At 38.0% G+C, this 14,349-nt stretch overlaps 2 protein-coding genes across 3 annotated transcripts in view; both read right to left on the bottom strand.

The window, feature by feature from the left end:
- LOC107083104 (feline leukemia virus subgroup C receptor-related protein 2-like) overlaps positions 1–2,296 on the bottom strand; it is a 27,886-nt gene extending 25,590 nt beyond the window's left edge. For both annotated transcript variants that reach the window (XR_001481171.1, XM_015372096.1), the window contains exon 1: positions 1,408–2,296. Coding sequence is in view for 1 of the 2 variants with exons in the window: in XM_015372096.1 (XP_015227582.1) it covers positions 1,408–1,983 (576 nt within the window). In the remaining variant the exon portion in view is untranslated. The remainder of the gene's footprint in view (positions 1–1,407) is intronic.
- Positions 2,297–2,410: 114 nt separating this feature from the next.
- Positions 2,411–8,037, bottom strand: batf (basic leucine zipper transcription factor, ATF-like). The gene is made up of 3 exons (XM_015372214.1): positions 7,829–8,037; positions 6,964–7,068; positions 2,411–3,563 (listed from the first exon to the last, which is right to left on the bottom strand). Exons 1-3 carry the CDS (start codon positions 7,889–7,891, stop codon positions 3,357–3,359), a joined length of 375 nt encoding a protein of 124 aa, XP_015227700.1. The 5' UTR covers positions 7,892–8,037; the 3' UTR covers positions 2,411–3,356.
- Between the last annotated feature and the right edge of the window lie 6,312 nt (positions 8,038–14,349).

Raw genomic sequence — 14,349 nt, forward strand, 5'->3', positions numbered from 1 at the left:
AGAATATAAATATCCATCTAGCCCAGCACGGATAAGCGTGTCAGAAAATGGATGGATGGGTGGATAAATGCCAATGTAAACAGCCTGTGTAATAACCCTGTATAATAATCCTACTTTAAAAAAAATCATAATAAAGCCCATATGTGGATGCACTGTATATACTGTATATATCCCATGCACCTTTTTCTTTCTTTGGCATCCTGAAAAAGTTTTAAAAAATAACCCACTGGACTTTGTTTCCAAAACACCTTCTTCTCTTCTTGACTATTTGAGCTGATGTAACGAGTACATTTCTCCAATGTGAGATCAATAAAGTCAATCAATCGATCAAATTGATTTATTTTGCGTTTTCAACTTCTAAACTTAATAAATTAGGTTGGATAAATTGGATTTAATAACTTGCAACTAATTAAAGCAATTGATTTAAGTTGGAGCAGTATTTTCTTTTTATTGTAAGACTCTCTTTCTTTTATTTTGAACCTTTGCCAAATTTTATTTAATCAATATTGATATCTTGCCATTTAAAAAAAAACTGGTGATAAGGACATTTAAACTCAACATGAAGCCATGAAAAAGAAAAAGCTGCCATAAGTGGATGCACTCTATATACTGTATATACCTTCTTCTCTTTTTGAGTATTTCTAGCTGATGTAATGAGTACATTTCTCTACCGTGAGATCAATAAAGTCAATCAATCAATCAAATGAGTAAGAAAATCAAACACTGTAATGGATATAATGGTGAGATTTTTTATTAAATATTTATGGAAGAATATGAGAAATAAAAAATACTACTATCTCACAACTTTAAATGTGTAAAGGATCTAACCTGTATGGAAGGCAAGAACAGCTTAAAATAAGAATAACAACAGAAACACATAAATTGTCTAAAAAAGGCCATATTAACGAATTGATTGAAAGTTAAGAAAAAAATAACACCTTAAGAAAAGAAAATAAATAAAATAATAAATTAAGTGGACTAATTAGGAAACTAGTGATGCTGTGGGATGGGAGTGTGAAAGTTTATGTATCATAAAACATCCCTCTGTCATATAAAAGGTTATAGTATAAAAGAGCTTAGATAAGATGTTTACCTCCTCAGGAACCTGCATCTAAGTTAAAGTTAATAGAGTTGCACCAAAACTTGTTTTATTATTTTTGCTTTAGAGCTGTTTAACGGGAATAAACAAAAACAAGCATTAATAGCCCCAAACTGAATCTTTCTAGAGGCTCATCTGGTCCATTCATGTCATTTTTGTACAGTAATTTTGATCATCTAATGATTTTTTTATTTATTTATTTACTTTTGAATATGACAGCCCTGTTTTCCCAACAAAATGAAGTAGTTGAACGTTAATCATTTAAGCAGGTGATGAAATTAGAAAACAGATGATGAGATTTACGTCACCTGATTCCCAAAGACTCCGATGGAGCAGGCGGTTGACACCTCCTCCGAACCGAACCAAACCGAGGCGATTTTGGACGGCATCCCCAGGATGAAGACCTGCGCCAAAGAGCAGCAGAACTGACCCAGGAAGGTGACGCCGAACAGGTCGGGTCGGACGCTGACCACTTTGATCCACGTCCCGACGCAGTTGAGCCCGGTCCCCGCCAGCGCGATTACCCGGAGCCCCTTCTTGTCCAGCAGCCAGGTCACCGGGAAGATGAGCGGGATGTAGGTCAGCATGTAGATCATGGACATCCAGTCTATGGTGAATTCTTCCACGTTGTAGAACCTCACGAAGATGTTCCCGATGATTCCGTACTGGATCCATTGATAGGAGTTGCACAGCGAATAGGAGCTAAAGAGGAACACGATGATCCAGCGGCGTTTGTACAGACGGGTCTCCTGCGGCGCGTGGCGGCGGTCCTCTGGGCTTTGATCGTCGGGGAGCGGTGACGCGTCGCGCGCCTCTACCCTCACATGGTTCCCGGACTCCTCCGGGGTTACTTTACGGTCTTCAGACGCTTGTTTCTCGCTCATGTTCAAGTCCTCAATAAATAAACGCACCGCTTCCCTTTAGTGTCTACAAACGGCTAAATAAATACAAAGAAATTTCTACAAATTCATATTTTTCTGGTGTTCATTTATAACAGGAATAAAGTACCGCAGAGAGTTGACGGCACATTGCCTTCCCGAAATGAACTTCTACTGTCAACGTTTCCCCCCTGAAGATAAATGAAGGTTAAACAAGAAATTTCATGAATAAATATAGAATTAGAGGTCGATTTAACACGTGTTTGGACGCCTGCTGTGACCCTCCACCCGGACCCAAACCCGCCGCTTTGAAATCTTTAAACAAGTCGGTTAAAGTTGGCCACCAGGGCGGAGTTTAATAAGGAGAAACTCTCTTTGAACAGCTTGTATCCTTAGTTCAGTCTATATAACAAGTAATTAGATACACCCAGAAATCTCCGTGAGTAATTGAGATATCCTATCTGCTTTATTACAAGTCGGTAATAAAATAAAAACAATTGTAGCCAGTTTATTACATGTACTTCCTGCTTTAATACACTGCAGATAATAGGTGGTTTCATTCGGACCACCGGAGGTTGAGCACAAGCAAACGGTGACAGTGGAGCCCAAGGGCTAAAATCAATCCTTATCCGCACACAGAGCAGTCCTTGAAATGATTTATTTTATGCTTTATAAATATAAGCTACTGTAATTTAATCTCTCACTCTGTTAAACAGTGCCACCCAGAGGCCTGAGCAGAGAAATACCACGTCTGTCACATGTTCTTATCAGCACCTGTGCAGACTTTACACACCCAGCTGTCCTTGCAAACAAAAGAATAAGATGAACCTTGAAGGTTTACAGATGATGTTTCAGAAAAAGAAAAAGCATCAAATTTAATAAATACATCCACTGGGTCGTCTCACTATACCCCATCCTTCAATTTCCAGTTTCTTTTTTTTTACAATTACATTCTCTTTGTCCACAATCAACACTGTCAAAGCTCCTGAGCATTTTTTTACACACAAACACAAAAAAAACCTACAAACACAAAGAACACAAGACCTGAGATGACAAAAGGTGCTCCAAAACACTAAAAATAAGCATTTAAAAATGTGAGCACAATATATTTTTTTCCTCCCTCATTGTAAACATAGACTATTTGATAATTCTACTTACCAAGCCATTTAAATTCACATATAAGATTCACAAACAAGAAAGCAAAGAGACACGGAGAAGCAAAATAAATAGGTCTTGAATACTGTTGGTAACAGGTTGGGCTCATTGTTTGATGGACATGTTAGCCTATCTTGCCTATTCTCGCCTTACTGACACATATCTCCTGTCAGTCTCTGTCCGTTGAGGTCCGTCATCTGTTTTCGCCGCTGGCTTGGAGCAGATCAGCGCTGGTAGTGTGGTACTGCGATGTGCTGGCGGTGGTAGCTGCTCTGATGAGGAGGGTAGAGGAGGTCTGGGGTCTGAGGAGCCAGCCCGGTGCATAGGGGCTCATGGCTACTCAGCACTGATGACAGGTAATTGGCCTCCTCTGTGAGCTGCTTGACCTCCTTCCTCAGGGCGGCATTCTCCTTCTCCAGGTTCTCACTCTCCTGCAAACACAGCAATCAAATTTTAGATCTTAACTTTTGTGGGGAACAACAATTTTAAAAAATTTTTGTGGTTAAACCTCATTTTTTCTTGCATCAATCAACAAATATTAAAGATATATATATTTTATAACTTCTTAAAGGTATAAACCTAAAGAGGTTTAAAAAAAATAATAAAAAGCTTTGGTTTCAAAATGGCATTTTTTCTATGTTCCCAAGGATTAAAGTCCTTTTAAAATGCCTCAGAAAGCATCGGAGTGACTGGAGTCTGAGTAGCACTTTTTGCCCCTTCCCAAGCTGTTTCAGGACTTTGTTTTAAAGACGCTGGCTGCTGCACTTCTGCACTTTCCAACATTTACAAAAATAAAAAAGGAGCTGTTTAGAAAAATGTCTACTTGCAGCAAAGTGCAGTAATTAGATACTGTTGATATTATTAGAACTACAAGAGTGAGAATTTTTAATTATTCTTACAGCTGTTTGGATAATTGCTCATTTTCTGTTAAGAGTAATGAAATGGAGGAATCAATCTGTTTTGTTTTATAACAGTAATGATTTATACTTTTGTCATTATACCATTTCATTTTTGGTTATTTATAGTATTAGACTTCTTCTAGTATTGCTTAATTAGAAAAACTAGTGCAGGAAAAAAGGACTACACATACAGCATTGAAGTACAATGATTTGAAGCAATTTTAATTTGTCCTCTATCTATTTTTCTAGTTTCTAAGTGTGCTTATTCTCTACTTTTGGGCCTGTAATATCTAGACTTGGAACCTCATATTGGTTATTAAAATCATACTTTCCTTTATTGTGTTTTCTACCTGTGGGTATCAATCCTTTAAAACTCAGTTTTCTAAATGCTGCAAAATTGAAGATTTCTTATAGGTAAAAAGCATAAAAATAAGACAGTAAACCAATGAGGCTTTAAATTAATTAAAATACAAAGTACTAAAAAAAAAGAATATGTTTTATATCATCATCATATATTCTATGGGAGTTTAGCTGTGTGATTTGAAGACAGCTGCATCGCAGAGGACTGATAAATATTTTCTTGCAATTTCAATTCTCTTTTTTTTTTATCGGAGTAGGGATTTTCAGGAATTTTGAAGCACTCCCCTTATAAAGCTGGGGGGGAAAAACTAACTTCCCTCGGTTAAATTTCTTGTTGATCATAAACATGACATGTGATGTCATTTAAAAAAAAAACAGAACTAGGCCAATACCACCAGTTATTAATGTTTGAGACGATTTGGTTGCACTGCTTATATAGACAAACTACATTTAGGTAATTCCTACATGAAAAAAAAAAAAAAATGAACAAACATTTTCAGTTGTAATTGCTGTTATTTCCCTTCCTACTTACTCACTGAATCTACTATGAAACTCAGGAGTCCCCCCAGGGAGGCCCTCCTTCCTCACACAAGCATCTATTCTCTGAAGAAATCATATGGTGAAGTACTAGTAAAAAGTAAAAAATTTTCAGATCTTGGTTTTTTTTTTTTCTCAAATTAGTTATCATGCTAGCACTTTAGCATTATACTAAAACCACCTCTGAGGGTAAAGTACCCTTGCCCAGAACCACTAACAGTGGTTTGTTTCACTTGCCAGTGCATGACAGACATGGATTTACATGTAAACAGCTGATATTTTTAACTGGTTTTGATATTTTTTAACACACTATCTTGAACAGAACATATTTTTGGTAGCTGTAATAAAAAACTTTACTCTTTGACATAAAGATCGCTAAATAAATGCCTGAATAGACTATTTAACTTTTGGTCCAGTGCATAAATTAACTTTCCTTTTTGAGTGTGCATAACTAAAAAGAAAATAATGTTTCATACGTCAGATAAAACAAGCTCTTTATGTTAGGCCAAAATTTAGTAATTGTACTGTAAGTATAGTTCCTGTTAACAAATACAAATACTATCAACTTCTCAACTAGTTTTATACTGTACTTCTGTATAAAAATGAATCAAATGTAAGGTAACCTTGGAGCATTCTTTGTAATGCTGTAAGATATGGTATCAAACTGTGTTTCAGAAGTCTGGAAAAACAAGAGAAACCACCTGCAAAGTCTTGCAGCAGCATCACAGTGTGAGGAGTTGCCATTCAAAGAGACTGAGAGCTACATTTTCCAAAACAGGCCAAAGCATACATTGATGATCAAGTTGGAGTTAATTGTACGTCACAACCTGAAAATGTTTTTTCCCTTTTTTGTCAAATTTTTTTCTAACGTTTTTGTGTGGGAATTGTGGGGCAGAAATCTTCCACTCAGGTGGTAAAAAGGTCATCTCACCATGACCAACCTTCAGGTCCTTACTGTCACACAAGCTCTGGGTAAACCCCATCTACATGCGTCACTTAGCCAAATACAGCCCACTGCTATCAGGGCTTTACAAGAAGTGACAGCCCTTTTTTTCTCCCCTGCTGCCCACGACACACAACATTCAATCTCATTTACACAGAAGAAAATACTACAGAAGAAACAGGAAATAAGAGACTGTGTCACAACAAGGGAAAAAATTCACCTTCCTGTTTATCTAGCGAGACGATGAAAGCAAAACCACAGAGCATGTTCTGTGGTCCCCTGCTGTTCTTTGTGAATGCGACAGGGTTTTAAAGAGATTGATAAAATACGACCTGTTTCTCTGGAACGAGCTTCATACATTCAGATCCGTTTCACAGAATCTACTACAGCCTACAATGTGGCATTTTTTTAAGGTCAACATCTCTTCAGGAACAGAAAGGATCTGATAAAGTTCATAGAAACTAATGTTCTGATAATACGTTAGCAGAGCACAGTATTATAGTGCACATTGTCTTTTAGAGAAAAAAAAAATAAAAGAAAAATAACATTGTGAAGATTGGAAATGAATATTTATTGAATTATTAAATGTTTTGTAGAAGAAAGGAATACCTGAGCCTGGAAATCTATCTAAGCTGATCACAATTATCACATTAAATGAACTAACTGAAGACTCACTCCAGTCATCAAGCTCAGCAGAGCTGCAGTCTTGGCGCTGGACTTTTCCTTGCCCACACGTGTTAATTTATTCCTTACTCTTTTGCAAACACACAGAAAGGCACCCAAGTCTTCAGCCCAGCAGAAGACATGACACATCACCACATGGTCAGGTAGCATTTTGTAAATATAGTACAAACTCATTCCCAAAGACATAAAGTTCTGTCCAGGTTCTCATGCAAAGAGGCACTTTTGTAAATAAAGGTCAAGCTACCTGTTTTTCCAGCCAGAGCTGTCTTTAACACATCCTGTAGATAAATATACATTATAATCAACTATCTTTTCGAAGAAGATACTAAAGATCATCTGCAAGCACATTTCATGTGCACGTCTGTTTTCTGGGTGTGATGTTTGTGGCCAAGTCTTTAGTTTTCATACCAAGTGAAGGCTGTCAGCTTTCTGAGTTTGCCTCATCCGGCTCTTCTGGGCTGCAATCCGGTTCTTCTCTCTCCTCATCACCTTCTTTGCATCGTCTGAGGAGCTCTGGCAAGAACACAACCACCTTTCAGTTCAAACAACACAAAACCGTCATAATAAATGATATATTATTTGTATATTTTAGCTATTATTGGTGGCTAAAGCTGGCAGCATCATGTATGTCTATTGCAGTTTAACAGGAGATGGGGTTTGCATTGCATCAATTGCAAAGGGTAGGGTCAGGGAGTGGCTGAGTCATCTGTTAGGTGAAACGCACACCCTGTTTCAAGTCCCCAACGCTCAGTTTTCTTGGTATCACAATAAGTAATCCATCTCAAAATGCTGATTCAGTTGTACATCAAAGAGATAACAACTGTCTCTTTGTTTGTCTGTCAGTCTAGTCTTAAATGCTACCACACACTCCCAACCGAATTGCCATTATCACTAAAGGCTTGCACATGTGAAGGCAGTTGATGCAGAAGGCTAACATTTAAATAACTATGACTTCCTGACAGCTTTTACACCATTCACAGTTTTTAGGAATTGCACAAAACAAGGATTTCCATGACTTGAGAAAGTGATAAGTTGTGCATTGAAAAAAAAGTCTACAATTGAGGCAAGCCATGCCTCCAGTCCATGTGTGCAAATGAAACACCCAGAGAACCTGTAAAAAAAGATCCACCTGAGAGCCTCGGTGGTCGTGAAGTGTGCTCATTAAATAGAGAGATATCTAAAAAAGGAGATGTTTGATGTATGTGTGTATGCCTTCAGTAAGACTATTAGAGGATAGATTAAGAAGGTAAACAAAAAAAAAGTGCATACTTACCGGTCTGCTTCCAGGTGATGGGGACTTGTAACTTGTGTCGTTGCTGTCAGAGCCCTGAGCCATAGCCAACCACAGCGACTGAAGACTGGTGCCCCTGTCCACTTCTCCTTTGGGTTTTAGACGAAGCGTGTATGGGTGTGTGTCTATGTACGCGTGTGCAATGGAGGGAAAGTCTAAGCTGACTGAGTTTTGAAAAGAACCCGGCTTACCGTTTAATGAGCGGTGAGTCTCTTTCTTCCCTCTTTTCTTTCCTTCTCTGATACTCCTCCTCTTTCTTACTCTCTCTCTATCGCTCTTTGTCTCTCTATCTCTCTTTCTCACTCTCTCTCTCTTTCTCACTCTCTCTCTCTCTCACACGCACACACTGAGAGTAGTTGTATACCTAATTATCTGTATCTGATGTGGCTTCTGGTAAGAATCTGGGTAAGTTGCATTAGACTGGAAGTCACATGTCAGATGGAAAGTTAAATCTCAAACTAATTGTGTAAATTCCAGAGAAATGACATTGACATTCAGATTACCTTACAAACCTGTTTTTGTGTACAGGAGACCTTTTATAAAATTACAAAACTCCTGCTTGATAACAATTTCTGAAAGAGAAAAGTCTCCCTTTGTGTAACTTTATCATATTGTTTGCAAGTCCCATTAAATGGACCTCAGGGGGGTATCCTCTTCCCCTTTATTTCTGCAGTCCCATATAATGCTAGGTTTCACCTCAATTCCCTTGAGACAAGACATCCCAGACCTCCATCATGGATGACTGGACATTGAATATCTACACGTCTCATGGTGATTTCCACATGCTCCGCCACACCGTCGTGCTTAGCTGCACACCAGCTGCAGATAGGTGAAGGCGACGCTGGGGCCTCGCTGTGTTGAGAAACGCTAAAGGGGCTCCCCAAAAACCCACTCAGAATTCCCTCACAGCCTTTCACTGTAAATGATGCTATAAGCGTGGGGATTCAATTTGAAAAATGTACATTCGGAGGAGGTTTACAGGCTCTGTGGGGGTAAAATATACTGTAAGTTTGAAAGAATTTGTCCACAATTTTGAACTTCTTTCAGGTGATGTCGACATTCATTACTATTCATTTTGGTTTTTCCTTTTTGTCATTCCTAAATATTTCATATCAAACTAATTTAAAAGTGAGTGAAGACGACCTGAGTAAAAACAAAATAATCATTTGTGTAAAAGCTATCCAAATCAGACCCTGTTTTAAAAAAGCCCCCTAAACCTATGAATTGGTTGTGCCACCCTTGTGAACATGTGCCAGCACATTTAAGCAATTGTGATCATTTGCAACGAATCATTGTCATGGATTAGCTTTGGCTTACTCTTATTTTGAAAAGGGTTCTAATGTCCTCATTGGAGGGTGTACTTTTAGCCTTGTCCTGCCATAAAACCCAAGTGCTCTGGATATTCTAAGTGAATACATTTTAAGAAGAGCAAGCAAATATATTAAGTCATTCTATTCATAAAGGAGCGAAGCAGGCCCTGAGCATTACACCTCCACCACCAAAAGATCTAACAGGGTGCACATGTCAGCGCAAAGAATATTTTATTGAAGAGCTTGAAGATCATTTCTGGAAAAGGTAAAACTGACTTTTTTTAACCTTTCTTTGGTGAATGTTATTTTTGTGTTGTTGTTTTTTTAACCAACACCATCTTAACTGAGGCATAGAAGGTCTGATAAGTCTTTAAAGCACAAAATGTCCTCCCTATAAGAGCTTTTTCCATCTAGCTTGCTGAAATCCAAAAGCTTTAGAAGTGCCTTTGTAGCCCTTATCAGAAATATAATGTATGTTTCTGATCTGTACTTGGATATATTTAGATCAGGGTGTAATTTGCTGCTTTTAGAGATCTAGTAGCTTACTTCAGGTAGCCAGATAAGTCCCATTTAATTGATTTATTGGTTTTAAATCAAATCTAGATGTTGCTTGTGAAATGTAACCAAAACATATTGGTTTATCACAGTCAGTTCTTTAATATCTACAAGTAAAGCTACAGTTTCCCACAAGATTTATTTGGTTTGACAGTTTTTTTTCTCCCTCAAACCATCATTTGAAAACTTTATATGTGTTCATACAGGTACTTTTTGATTACTTTTATTTATATTTACTTATTTTAAAACATTTGTAAGAGGTAAATATTTCTATTGCACTGTAAGACAGACTTACTGTAGACTGCTGGTGCCCTTTTACTTGTTATAGGCCCTTTCTTGTTTGGCCCCCGTCACAAGAAAACATTTGGCGGTGCAAGAACAAGATTTTCTTGTGAGAAAAAAAAAAAAAAGAATCAGGACTAAAACAGCTTTGCTTGGCAGAACAGTCCTCCCACACAAAAACATGTTCCACCATCGCAGGAATTTTGAAGAGCTTGGGCAAGGGCAGACATTTCTAATACTTGGCATTTAAAGCTGTCCAACAGAGTTGAGAGTGTCAGAAAAGAGAAGAAAAGAAAAGCTGATTTGCTCAGTTTTGTGGTAAGTATGAGCAAAGCGCAACATGTTTTAATACAAACCAAATTGTGTCTCATTCTAGAATATTCTGAGAACATTTCTCACTGAAAGAAGGGGTAAACTTCAACCTTGTAATGTGTTACAGAAGCTTATCATCCCTAGCAAAACCACCAGCTGTTTATATTAGCTAATTTCAGAAATTAACAGTTCTTACACCCACTGCTTGGTTATATCTTTCTGCGGGGAAAAAGTTGTTAAAGAAGCAAAAAAAAAAAAAAATCTGAGAGGTCATTCTTTCCTAGAAGTGGCTGGGGGTGACTTCTTTTAAACACCTGGTTTGGGAAACACTTCTGACCACAAAAACATCAACACTGCCGTAACTGTGTATGACATGTTTACTCATACATGGATGACATTTATGACTTGTCATGTCCAATGTGTGAAGTCCACTCTGTACCACTGTCTCCTGCTGCTGTTATTAAACCAGTTTTCACCAGGTGTCCCAATATTCAGGTGTATAGGATTTGTTTTTCTGTGTGTTTGCATTTTTGATCAGTTTTTGTGATGTTCTTTGGGTCTTCCTATATTTGGTTCATCTCCTTTTCTTAGACTTATTTGTTTTTGTTTTTTTGTGTTTCTTATCTTTTGATCCTTTTAATTATTTCACCAAGATCAGTGTTTATACGTTTTCCTCTTGGGATACAGTTAACGTTGTGTGTTAGTTCAGCCCCACTTGTGTTAAGTTGCCTACCTTCCCACCAGGGGCGGATCTACTGGGGTTGCATCGGGTGGCATTTGCCAACCCCCCAAAAAAACCTTGCCACCTCGGTTGACACCCCCAAAATTGAGAATCAGATCATAGCAATTTGTATATTTTGTGTAGAAAGTTCTGATGTCTGACCACGTTGAATGCAACACAGGGTAGCGTGCACTGCCCTGTATTTTTTCAATAATAATAATAATAAAAAGAGATCAGTGATAGCGCGACGGCGGCCAAGATACTCTTTGATTGGAAGTCAATTAGCACAAAGAGGAGCAGACACCAGGACAGAAGGTACGAACGTAAATAGGTAAGAAGAACTATAATATAGTCATAAGAAGAACAATAACTATAACCCCACATTGGGCAAGCAACTCTTTAGTGGGGAGTGGTGGCCTAGTGGTTAGGGCTTTGCACTTGGGTCCCAGAGGTTCAAGCCCCACTCCCGCAGACTGCCACTCTGGTTCCCTGAGCAAGATCTTTAACCCCACGATGGCAGTCCAATACTCCCCAAGGGGATGGGTTAAATGCAGAGAGTTCATTTTTTTGCTTTGTACTTGTGACAGTGTAATGACAATAAAATTGTTCTATTCTATCTATTCTATAATACATTATATTAAAGAGGGGAATAAGAATTAAAACTTGCTAAAAATAGTTTTACTGTCGAGTCTGAGACAGTAAAAAAAACGTCTTTGGCCTTATGTTCATCCATGAAATGATGAAGTCTGAAGTTATGTCTGTGTAAGGTAAAAGAGTAAGTTAGTTTAGTTAGTTTAACTCTAACAGACATGACGAGGATAGGCAACAGCACTCCTAGTTTTGTCTTCCTGAGGAGTCTGGTGAGAAAAAAAGCTAAATTGAAAGAGTAAAGCAAGGTGGACGATGGAGATGAGGTGGAAGTAGAAGAGCAGCAAGCAATGGTCAGCAAGATCTTGGATGATGACTAAAGTGATAAAAGGCGGGTGGAAGAGGTGGAAGACAGGAGTGAAGAGATGGAAGAGGAAGAGTTTAGGCCAGAGACAGTGAGAGAGGGAAATTGCAGGTCCCAGACAGTGAAAGGAAAGAGCGTCAGTGCGGCCTCATCGAACATCTCCAGTCGAGCTGGACCACATGGTGAGACTTAGAGCACACAGCACACAAAATTACTTTTGAATAAAAAACATTAATTATAATGACAAAAACGGGCATTTTAATAGTCACTCCTCATTTATGATCAAATAAATGTTTGTATTTAAACTAATAATTGCTTGCTTTGAAATAAACTAGGACACATTTGAGTAAGAAGAAATCAAAGGGTTTTAGTAGTATGTGTAAAATGTATTCTAAACCTAATGCTCATGTTTAAAGCTACAATTAAACAAAATTACGCTGTCTGTCTGTCTGCCTGTCTGTCGATATGTATTCCCCAGTATTATTCCTGTCTCTCCATTGCCACCCCATTAAACTAAACAAGAGAGGACAGCTGATGCCACCACAGAATCAAAAAGAAACTCTTCAGAAGTATTTCTGCACTCCCAAAATATCCCAGTCTCCTCACCAGGTAAAGTGTGCTCTGACACTGTCAGTAAATATCATCAGTGACTTCACTCCAGCTTATTGGTTAGGTAAGGCAACCAGGTACTTTTGAAAGAGGCCATCACCTCAATTTAAGCCCTCATGATGTAACTGTGTTGGGTCTGACTCTGTGGAAGTGCATCACTATCTGATTGGCTATGTCCAACTGTCATAGGCAATGATATGGCAGCCTTGCCTCAACTGTCTGTACTTTGAGGTGCTCCACCTACGATGAGGTTGACTATGGCAGAGTCAAGAGAGCCCTTTACGTGTAGTGAGCCAACACTAATTCATTACATAACTATAAATGGGAAAATCTGTTAGTTTTTATATGAAAAGTGTGGTGTGTATTTATATTTAGCCATCTTTTACTGCTCTACCTCTAAAACATGTAGTGCAACCTGTTTCTTGCCTAATTAAGTCAAGTTGCCTAATTAGTAAACGGAGTCCACTTGTGAGTAATTCAGTCCTAGAATAAATCAAGCTGTTCTGTGAAGCCCTCAGTGTTTTATTTGAAAACATTTCAGACCTTTCAGACATTTCGACATCTTTTTCTGAATCCAACATTGTAGCATGGCATAGAAAATTCAAATTTGCAGTTTGAAGAACAACTGCTTGCTTCTGATGATTTCCTTTAGCTAACCAATAAGTGTTTGCGTTACAGTATATGATTCATCCAATTACACTAGTTTTCACTAGATGTGGATGGCGCCAATGATCTGCATTGGATGGCGCACATGACGTGAAATAATTATTTGTAAAGATTAAACCAGGGGTAACCAATTAAAATCAGTGGGGGCTGAATAAAGAAAATCATCAACAAGTAAAGGTCCGGAGACATTTTTAATGATCTGTAACTTTAAATAAATATAATGAGGTATTTATGCATTCTTGTTATACATTGAATAAAAAAATAAATAAAATAGAAAGTGCCAAAAATGCATCCCGTGCTATCTCAGAGGAGTTGACATTTGTATGACTGTATTCCTGTATATCCATCAGTAGTTAAAGGACAAGGGTCAGCAAATGCAAATTCTGCCCTGTAAAACAATGACAGCACAATTGTCACTGTACGTTCTGAAGCCTCATTTGGAGCTTTTAAAAAGGCTTTTGAAAATCCTTGATAATTTGCTGCTGTAATATTATAGATTTTTTAGAATAAAAAGCTAGCAGATGTGCATAATCAAGAAATTATAGAAATACAATTATAGAGCATTCAGTGTTGTAAGAAAGCCCACAATGTTTCTGAATAAACACATTATTCTATGAGTTAAGTTATGTTCAGTTTATGTCTCTTTCCTTGTAAGTGTGAAATGTTCCATGCTCCTGAATGCACCATAGCTATCTGACGCTCGTGAATGCATCACACTGGTCTGTGAATGCTGTGCTGTGTAGATGCGCGTTTGATTTGATTGAAGGCACAAACTAAACTGTTTATAATGTATTTCTTATGGTACTTCAGCATTCATAACATGTACTGTAGGCAAATCACTATCCCCCAGATATCCACGGTTTTGCATTAAGCATTATGGAGTATTCCTTGGTTCATCATCCTAAAATAGAAAGAGTGCGGAATTAATTCAATTCGGCTTATTTATACAGTGCCAGTTCACAACACATGTGATCTCCAGGCACTTTACAGAGACAGTACAGTCAGATTGGTCAAAAGCATCTATTAATGAAAACCAGTTAATTACATCCATCATCACCTTGTAAATCACGCTCCTCCTAGCTGAGCTTGCGAAGAC

This window comes from Cyprinodon variegatus, unplaced genomic scaffold (genome assembly GCF_000732505.1).
Source record: "Cyprinodon variegatus isolate N-32 unplaced genomic scaffold, C_variegatus-1.0 Scaffold4, whole genome shotgun sequence".
NCBI classification, from domain to species: domain Eukaryota; kingdom Metazoa; phylum Chordata; class Actinopteri; order Cyprinodontiformes; family Cyprinodontidae; genus Cyprinodon; species Cyprinodon variegatus.

What these genes read in the sequence shown, in the direction of transcription:
- batf (XM_015372214.1), bottom strand. Translation starts at nt 7,891, where the DNA reads ATGGCTCAGGGCTCTGACAGCAACGACACAAGTTACAAGTCCCCATCA. An exon ending in CATCACCTGGAAGCAGACCG is followed by an intron (nt 7,069 to 7,828) that starts GTAAGTATGCAC and finishes TGTTCTTGCCAG; the next exon opens with AGCTCCTCAGACGATGCAAA. An exon ending in AAGCTGACAGCCTTCACTTG is followed by an intron (nt 3,564 to 6,963) that starts GTATGAAAACTA and finishes CTGTGTTTGCAG; the next exon opens with GAGAGTGAGAACCTGGAGAA.